At 40.7% G+C, this 9,158-nt stretch overlaps 1 protein-coding gene across 1 annotated transcript in view; it reads left to right on the top strand.

The window, feature by feature from the left end:
* The window catches only part of ZFYVE26 (zinc finger FYVE-type containing 26), a gene marked incomplete at its 5' end in the record, with an annotated part of 42,069 nt that overhangs the window by 31,132 nt on the left and 1,779 nt on the right, over nucleotides 1-9,158 (top strand). The window contains 8 exons of the mRNA XM_010162085.1: nucleotides 475-684; nucleotides 1,511-1,726; nucleotides 3,741-3,938; nucleotides 4,264-4,466; nucleotides 5,331-5,472; nucleotides 6,012-6,071; nucleotides 7,557-7,739; nucleotides 8,448-8,492. Coding sequence (XP_010160387.1) covers nucleotides 475-684; nucleotides 1,511-1,726; nucleotides 3,741-3,938; nucleotides 4,264-4,466; nucleotides 5,331-5,472; nucleotides 6,012-6,071; nucleotides 7,557-7,739; nucleotides 8,448-8,492 — 1,257 coding nt within the window. The remainder of the gene's footprint in view (nucleotides 1-474; nucleotides 685-1,510; nucleotides 1,727-3,740; nucleotides 3,939-4,263; nucleotides 4,467-5,330; nucleotides 5,473-6,011; nucleotides 6,072-7,556; nucleotides 7,740-8,447; nucleotides 8,493-9,158) is intronic.

Consider the following 9,158-nt stretch of genomic DNA (forward strand, 5'->3'; position numbering starts at 1 on the left):
CATGTTTAAAGGCAGCTGGTTTACTAAAGAAAATCAGGAATAAATTTGATCAGCAAAGTTATGTGAAATGAAAAAATTCCTGGCAGTTTATGAAGCATCTTCTGTTGCTTTTTTTTTTTTTTTTTTTTTTAACTACAAACCTGATGAATTCTGCTCTGTAAAAATCATCTGCTTTTCTAAAGCAGATATGAAAATGTTTTGAGTTTTAAAACTGCTGAACTGAAATTTCCCAAATAAATAGTTGCTTAAACTTGTACAATAAAAAATTGCCTCCAGATTTGGAGCCTGTGAGTGTTTTGGTAGTTGGCATTTTGGGCCAGTAACATGGAAATAATCAGCATTTTTTTTGCATGTTTTGTTTTGTTTTTAATGGGAAATGTGCTCTGGGAAGTGAAAGGTCTGTGTGATAATCCAGTTTTCCTGTTTTCTGTACTGGGACTGTGCTGCAATATTAACAAACAATTTTGAATTTAGGTTTCTACAAAATCTGGGTTGGATCCAGGTGGAGCATGGCATGCCTGGGGTATGGCTTGCCTTAAAGCTGGAAATTTAAGTTCAGCAAGAGAGAAGTTTAACCGATGTTTAAAGCCACCTATGGATCTAAACCAACTGAACCACGGTTCAAGGCTGGTCCAGGATGTGATACAGTACCTGGAGTCCACAGTGAAGCCCATAGTCATTGCGGTAAGAGCATGCTGTTCTGTCTGCTCTGAAGGGCTGTAGCAAAGACAAGCAATGATGTTCTAATATGTCAGTGCATGTTAGGTTTTTCCCTTCTTTTGTTATGATTGCGTATTGGAAACTGAGTATTGTTGAGGAATTTGTTAGTTGTTTCATCACAGTGAATTGATGGCTAAGAACCAGATCATAGGATTTTATAGTAATTTGAGGCATACTTAGTGTTGGGAAAAGAAGCTGTACTGCTGTACAGCTTGAGGAAGCTAAACTCAATCCCACCAACATGTTGTGATGCTGCAGTGATGCCATTTTTCTGCTGAAACTCTTGTTAACTTTTGCAGGAATTCAAAAGAGAGTTTACAAATGCTGTCCCACTCTTATTTCCTTGTCAAAAAGCACTATTACATGCTTTGGGATTAGCTCTGGAAGTTTTGATTAGGTACTAAAAAATTACTTTTAGTGCTAAGTAACTGCAGAATCATAATGATGAAAGACCTCTTAGTAGTACATATTTTAGGAGAATAAAAAAGCCTGTTTGAACTAGGTTATTGAAGTAGCTGTTGACAGTGGAATTGTGTTTAAAGAAATAAGCCTCTTGTCTGTCCCTGGAAACAGCCGTGCTAGCTAGAGCAACATTCAGCACCTCTGTTGATAGCAGGTTTCCAATCTAGTGTTTATAAAAAGCATTACTGGATTCTTTCCCCTCTAAAGTGGTATCTGTTTTAAAAACAACAATAACAGAAGTGCTTCAGGGCTGAGTGACAAGATCTAACTGAAAATAAATTTTTCCTCTTACTCATCACCCGTCATTGATTCTCTGTTTTGATGGCAGGATGATGATTACTTTGCCACGTTGAGGGAACTTGAAGCAACACTGAGAACAAGGAGTCTGGCTCTGGAGGTGATGTGTGAGGGGAAGATTCAACACAACAGCTACTATCAAGAGTGCTTGTTCTATTTACATAGTTATGGCACTAATCTGGCAATAATAAGCTTTTATATGAGGCACGACTGTATGAGAGAAGCACTGCTTCACTTGTTGAATAAGGTGAGTTTTGTCTTTGAAATTTGAGAAGTAGCTAAGAGGACTTCAAGGCCAGTCTAAGATGCTAATGAGCATCATGCAGCATTGTGGGTGTTTTTCCACACAGGAGTTTTCTGAGGTCCTGAATGTTGTTTTATGAACTATCCAGTGACTGACAAGAATTCAGTGACTTGAAAAAATAACTGTGATCTTTACATCTTGTGTTTAATCTCTCTTCCCCATTGTGTTGAAATAGTGGCTTCTAGAGAGAAGTGCTTTATTTTTGTTTTTATAGAGGTTCTGCATTAACAGCACTTCATTTTTTCATCACTTCATCACTTTTTTGTACAAAGCTGAAAACTTGGGACTATTGTCATACAGTTCAGAAGAGAGAAGGAAAATTTTGAATTCCAACATGTGTATAACACTAGATGCTTTACTCTCTGTCACAGTGGCTCTGTCTCTTTGTATTGTTTGTTTGAATTAGACACCCATGTTTGCACTTCTGTAACTGTTAGGAATCTAAGGGAATTACAGGATCACATCCCAGAGGACAGAAATCTAGAGAAGCAAAAAAAGTGGTTTCCAGTTCTCCCCTAGCAAAACTGTATAATATAGGAGGGCTTAAGAATGTCTGGAGAAAACAGTTCTGTTGGTGCTAAATTACAATTAAACCTAGAAATTATTACAGCGAGGTTCTCACTAGTTCAATAAGGGTGCTTCTTAGGAGATATGAATCCGTTATGTCTCCCCAGCTTGAAAGCTAGTAAGTGTGAGGGGTTTTGTTTGTTTCCTTTTTTAAGTGTTTGATTTACTGATAATTTTTTTTATTATTATTTGAAATAATTTTTATTGGGAACATACAACGTGAAACACCAAATTCCAGTATCTTCAGTGTGCTTATGAGCTTTATTAATAGAAAATTATCAGCTCTGCTTTCTCATTGTATCATCAGTCATTCTAAGCTCATATACTCATCTGCATATTAAATTTGCTTTTCAAATGTGTCCTTTATATCAGCTTAAAATTGCCTTTAAAGAAAAGTTGCATATTTTTGCAGTGTTGGTGAAATAATTCCACTAGTTAAGTAGCAGACTTTGAAAATACTCTGGACATAAAATTTGATGTGAAAGTTTTGGATAAGGAGACTGGTAGTGATCATGCAAACTAGAGAGCAAGGTTTGTTACCTTAAAGCTGTAAGGTACTAAGCTTCTGATGAAACATTTTGCAGTTGGTTGTTTGGAAACATTTTGTAGGCTTTGCAGCTTGGATCTTACTGTGAGATTAAAAAAAAAATCCATTCAATGTCTTTAAAAAGTTAATGCATGCTTCTCTCCATAGTAGCATCAATATGTGAGGCTGTATTTGCGAGGCCATAATCAGGAGGTCAAGGGAAGTAAATATCCCCCTCAGCTCACTACTTGTGAGATTTCATCTGAACGGCTGTGCCCAGTTTTGGGTTCTCTAGTACAAAACAGACATTGTCAAAGTGGAGCAAGTCTAATGGAAGGACACCAAAGTGGCTAGGGACATGAAGCACATGATATGTGAGGAGAGTGATAGAGCTAGGTTTTTCTGCCTTGAAGAACAGAAGGCAAAAGTTGATCTGTGTGCTACCAAGTAGGTGATTATAGGGAAGATATAGCCAGGCTTCTCTCAGAAGTGCACAATAAAAGGGTAAGAGACAGTGGATGCAATTTGGAGCAAGGGAAATTCCAACTGGATACGAGGAAAAGTTTTTTGGGTTTTTTTGCAGTGAGGATATTTAGACATGGGAACTGGACCCCAGAGAGGCTGTTGAATCACCCTACTTAGTCAAGCTCAGAACTTGACTGGACAGGCTCAGTGCAGCATGACCTAACTTGGAAACCATTCTTTGAGTGGAGATTTGAACCAAATGACCTCCAGAGATCCCTTCCAACCTAAATTATTTATTAATTTTATGATTTCTGTCAATTATACTCCTTTGTGTTATATAAGGAAAATTAACAAGCCACAGCAGCTTTACTTCAAGCTACCTTTCTGATGTTTGTGTAGGAATCCCCATCAGAAGTGTTCATTGAAGGGATCTTCATTCCAAGTTATGAAAGTGGAAAACTGCATATGTTGGAGAACTTGCTGGAAACCATTGATCCAGGATTGGAGAGCTGGGGAGTCTACTTGATTGCAGCCTGCAAATACTTGCAGAGAAAGAACTACTACCATATTCTGTATGAGCTGCAACAGTTCATGAAGGTAAGATGAGGGTCAGTGCCATCTCTTTCAGTGAAATGTTAAATACTGTCAGACTTCTGGTTATTTACTTTGGTGTAAATCTGCATGATGGACAAGGTTTTTTTTTTTGCTACTTTCCAATCCTAAAAAACAGATAGGAAGGCCTGAGCCTGTCTGAAGCTGACCTGCTACGAGTTTGTCATGGATCTGGCACGTTGCAGCAACTTAACTACTGTTTTAAGGAAAACAGAGCATTGCCTGCTTTGTGTGAGCACTTCAGTCCAGACAACAATTAGTGCAGGCAGTGTACTTTGGTCCATCTTAGTGTTCAGTATATTTCTTCTAGGATCACGTTCGTGCTGCCATGACCTGCATTAGGTTTTTCACTCACGGAGCAAAGTCTTACACTGAACTGGGAGGCAAACAGACATGGCTTCTAAAGATCAAGGACCATCTCAAAGTCTATCTACAGGAGGTCTCAAGAAGTTCAGGAAGGAAAAAAATGGCATCCACTTTTCGGAAGAAAATGTCTGCTACAGATGTGTCAAGGTATCTATAAACAAGAAGATAAGTTATAGGAAAGAGGAAGTTCAGGCTTTTGTCTTACCCCACCCCCTGACTCCCCCGCCCCGCGCGCCCAGTGGTTGTGTTTAAGTTGGCTTTAGCTAACACATGCTAGCTGTGCCTAACCAAATCTGACTTCTGTGTAGTTGCAAGTATAGGATTCCCACTGCCTTTTTCTGCAACAGCCCGACCCAGGAAATGAACAATTGTTTCTACTAAAAATATCAGTCTATGTATCATCTACCTTCCTTTACTTTAAAAAAAAAGTTTTCTTGCTTTTACTCTTCCTTTCCCTTCCACAAAGCAAGCAGCTTTGTGGTGCTTAGCTGCCTACCAGGGTTAACTCACAACATTCAACTATGTGCAAGTTATAGGTGCCAGACATAACTGAATCCCTGTATTCAAAAGTTGAAGTGTAAATTTAACCAGATCTCTCTTGTACTTGGGCTTTTAAGTCTTGGGTTTCTTTGGAGTTGTCGGGGTTTTTTTTTTTTGTTTTCTTGGGTTTTTTTAGGCTAGACTCTAAAGGTTGGGGGAAGTGTGGGTGATGAAGTGGAAAATGAGAAGCAGATACTTTATTAGGGATCCAGATTCTGTGTCTCACTTCTTTGAAATAATGTGAACAAGTGCTCACTTTTAGCTTGTGGTGCATGTTAAATGCACAGATCTGAGAAGTATCTCCTTGCTGCAGACTTGACTACACAAAAGACAAAGTCAAAAAGTAACTAAAATAATTACTGTTTTGAAATATGTCTTATTTTGAAATGTGTTCAAGAAATTAGTAAGTTCATACAAATAATTGGCACTTTCTCTATTTCAAAATAAAGTCAGATTTTTTCCTCTGTCTAGGCACATCAATACAGTTGATCTGCAGATGGAAGTAACAAAGTTCCTGCATCGATGTGAGAGCTCAGGAACCTCTCAAATGACAGGCTCCTCCTTGCCCACACTCTTTGGAAACAATAACATGAAAATGGATGTTGCTTGCAAGGTACTTATTGCTATTTCAAAGACAGCTCTATTTTTTGTCAACAATACTAACTTGATATACAGGTTGAAACATTTGATGGTTGGAGCAGCCTCTTGTATCTTTCATGGGAAGGTTACTTGTGCATATATGTGACCTATTGTTTATGAAAAATTCATATTTTTCCTCAAAATAGCAGAGAACACGTGAGAACTTGGAGCTCCTCTCCTCAAAGTTCAGACTTTCAGAGGCAAATACAAATAGTCACGTGCCTTTTGACTATACATCCTGTTGTGTTTTGAAGTAAGGCAAATACTGCTGCTATTCTAACCTTTCTTAACATCAGCTCAGCTCCATCTGTAGCTTGCCTAAAGTCCCACAGGGAATCGGGGTGTGACAATAGACCCTATATTTGCTCTACGTGTTGGGTTGGTGCTGTTTTCTGTTGAAGTAATGCGCTGTCCTCTGGTCTCTGGGCAAAATCTGGAAATGCATTATTATTTAACTGTATGTAATGAAAAAGGAATGTCAATTCCCAGACTGGTTTATGCCTCTCTTTTCAGGTCATGTTGGAAGGCAAAAACATTGAGGAGGGGTTTGGGATTGCATTTAGAGTCCTTCAGGTATGGGAAAACTTTATATAACAAGCACTATTATTACAAAAGTAACTCCTGCAAACAGCAATTATTTAAGCACAAGACTGTTTTTGCAAAATGTCTTTTAGTCCCCCAAAAGAAAAACCTCTTGTGAGAAAAGTCACTTGTTCAAGTCTTAAATGTCCATGTATTTGGAGGAAGCTTAGTAAGGAAATTAAGATGCTGCTTCAGTAGGACACTTCCAAACGAATTGGGTCCTGCAAAGGAATTCAGTACAACTTTTCTTTTGCTGTCACCTTGTTCAGTGACTTAACTCTAGCAAACCACAATAACAGGTGTGAGTAGAGAGCTCTGACTTGGTAGCTCTCTGCAGTTCATGACAGCCGTGCAAAGACACGGTGAATATATAAGGTCAGGGCTATCTCTGTACTATTCTCCTGGTTGAGCGAGCAAAGCTAATTAACTGGAAACTTTCTCTGGGACCTTTCCTCCATGTCTGAGTAGAATTTGAGGTACTTATCAGTCAGCATAGCTCATGAGCCTCCAAGCTTTTCTGCGTGTTTCTCATCCATTGTGATAGTTTCACTGGGCCAGCCCTTGGCCAGCAGCCAACACAGCCATTCACCCACTGCCCTCCCACCCCCAGGGGACAGGGGAGAGGATTGGGGGCAAGGGTGAGGACACTTGTAGGGTGAGGGCTGCTATAAGCTATATTAGGAGTTGCTATAAGGTACTACTTCAAGCAGCGCATTTTGCAGTTGCCTCCTGTCTGGGATGAATGGTATAGCAGGGCCACTGCTGGACAGAGGTGGGACACTGAAAGAGCATTTGTGGATATGGCAGGCCCTGCTCCTTCTTTCAGGTCAGGATGTACCAGGCAGAACACCTGTTTGTAGTGAGATGGAACACCTTAGAAAAATAGCACTTAGCAGCAACAGCAGTCATTACCCCCCAGTAAAACTGGAGCAGCAAGTCCAGCTGTCTAGTATAAGTTCTGTTTCCTTCCTTTTTTTTTTTTCTTTTCTTGCTTTATTCATAGCAGAATCAGTCCACAGCTTTTATGATCTCTTCCTTTGTATGGGAGGTGTATGATGGTCAGCTGCCTCCTGTTTGTCAAGGTACACAAAGGGTGGCTGCTGGTGGAGTGGCTGGGGTAGTATAGTGGGAGCTTGCTAAGTGAGGGAGAGGTGAGCAGGGACCTAGGAAAGATCTTTTGCCAGAAGAAATAAAATGATTTTTTTTTTTTTTTACCACCCCTGAAGAAGAGGTGGTGACAGTGCCCTTGTTGTTGAGCAAAATTGAGTTTTGCCAGTCTGATTATAGAAAACCTTTAAGCCAGCCCTGAGCAGTTGTGACTGGAAAATCAGAGGCCCTCAAAGCAGCTTTGACTTTTTGGAACATAGTGTGATATTTTGTCCTTAGGAGCAGTTTTCTCAGTTGTATAGCCTCCCTGTGATTAAAAACCTGCTGAGAACATTTAGCATGTTGCTCTGATGTTCCAACTATGTCTAGGACTTCCAGCTGGAGGCTACAGAAGTGTACAGCAGAGTGGCCAAGCAGCTGGTGAAGCAGCAGAAGTACAGTGAGATCCGGCAGCTCCTCAAGTGTGTCAATGAGTCTGGAGTTGCAGCAAAAAATGATGGGGATAACATTATCCTAAACTGTCTAAATGAATTCAAGAATATTCCTCCTGAGGTAATTCTGTCCTGCATGGTGACCCTTTTGAAGTAAAAATGGGTATGTACAATACAGGCCACAGGGAAACCATCCTGTGATGCCTGTGCTGCTCTTTTAGTGAGCCCTTTATATCTTCTGGCTCTGCTACATGCATTGTTTAAAGGTGAGAGTGTGTGGTTTGCCTTATGCAAGTTACTCTGCGAGGAAACGATAAGTAGCTGTAGCATGCTCCTACCCTGCACTTCTCAAATGAGTACCCATGGTGGGGAGAGAACCTTTGCTTCACAGGATCCTGCCAAATGCTCCTGATTGGGATGGGAGGTGTTTCCTTCAATGAGGCTTCCCTGGCTAACGTGTGTGGAAGCAGAAACCTCCTTCCTCCATAGGAAACAATTTTAAGATTCCCTTTGCCTACCACAGTGTCCCATCCATCCCAGTGAAGGAAGGAGATGCCCTCTATGAAGTTCTACTAATCAGGCTAGGGGATGCAGTCCACCCCTTGGGTCACACTGGGCCATGGGGACCAACTCCCGTTGAGGTGCAGAGAACCTAAAAATTCATTTAATGCAACACAAACCACGTGCATGGGGGACTCCCAGTCTCATAGCAGTTCTCTAGGGATTCCCCACAGGTGGGAAAAGCCAGGGATTTGATCCGTGATGAGGTAAAGGTTTGCAAGCTACAGTCATTCTAAACGTGAACACCTTTTCCTTTCTTTGGCTACAGGATCTCGATAATCTGATTCAGGATATGGACAGTGATGAAAACAAGGTAAGTTAAAGTACAGTAGAGGAGCAAGAGCTAAACAGCCCAGGCTTGGTCTGCAGGCTGCATGCTCTCTTTCACCATCTTCTCTCTCATCCTCACTCAAGCCAAAGTTTTGAAGGCCGTTTCCTACATTGTAGAAATCACAGTGACTTCCTCAAGGCTGTGGTGTTTGTGACTGTAGAGCTGTGACATGAAGGTACTGATGGATGTTATCCTTATTAGTTCCTTGACGGTCCTCTGAGTGAGGTCAAGGCATTTGTTACAGTGGGAGGGAGAGTATTTGACAGGTGCATTTGTGGGTTTGTTGGTTTTTTTACCCAACTTTTCACATAGGTGCATGTATGTTTCTAGTAATGGCAGACAGCTAACAAGGACCAACATAGAATCATAGAATAGTTTGGTTGGAAAAGACCCTTATGATTATCTAGTCCAACCATAAACCCAGCATTGCCAAGTTCACCACTAAAGCGTGTCCCCAAGCACCACATCTACACGTCCTTTAAATATCTCCAGGGATGGTGAATCCACTTCCCTTGGCAGCCTGTTCCAGTGCTTGACAACCCTTTCAGTGGATAATTTTTTCCTAATATCCAACCTAAACCTCCCCAGGTGCAACTTGAGGGCATTCTGTCTTGTCCTGTCACTTGTTATTTGGGAGAAGAGACCAAG

Source organism: Antrostomus carolinensis, unplaced genomic scaffold, assembly GCF_000700745.2.
Source record: "Antrostomus carolinensis isolate BGI_N321 unplaced genomic scaffold, ASM70074v2 scaffold3772, whole genome shotgun sequence".
Classification (NCBI taxonomy): Eukaryota; Metazoa; Chordata; class Aves; order Caprimulgiformes; family Caprimulgidae; genus Antrostomus; species Antrostomus carolinensis.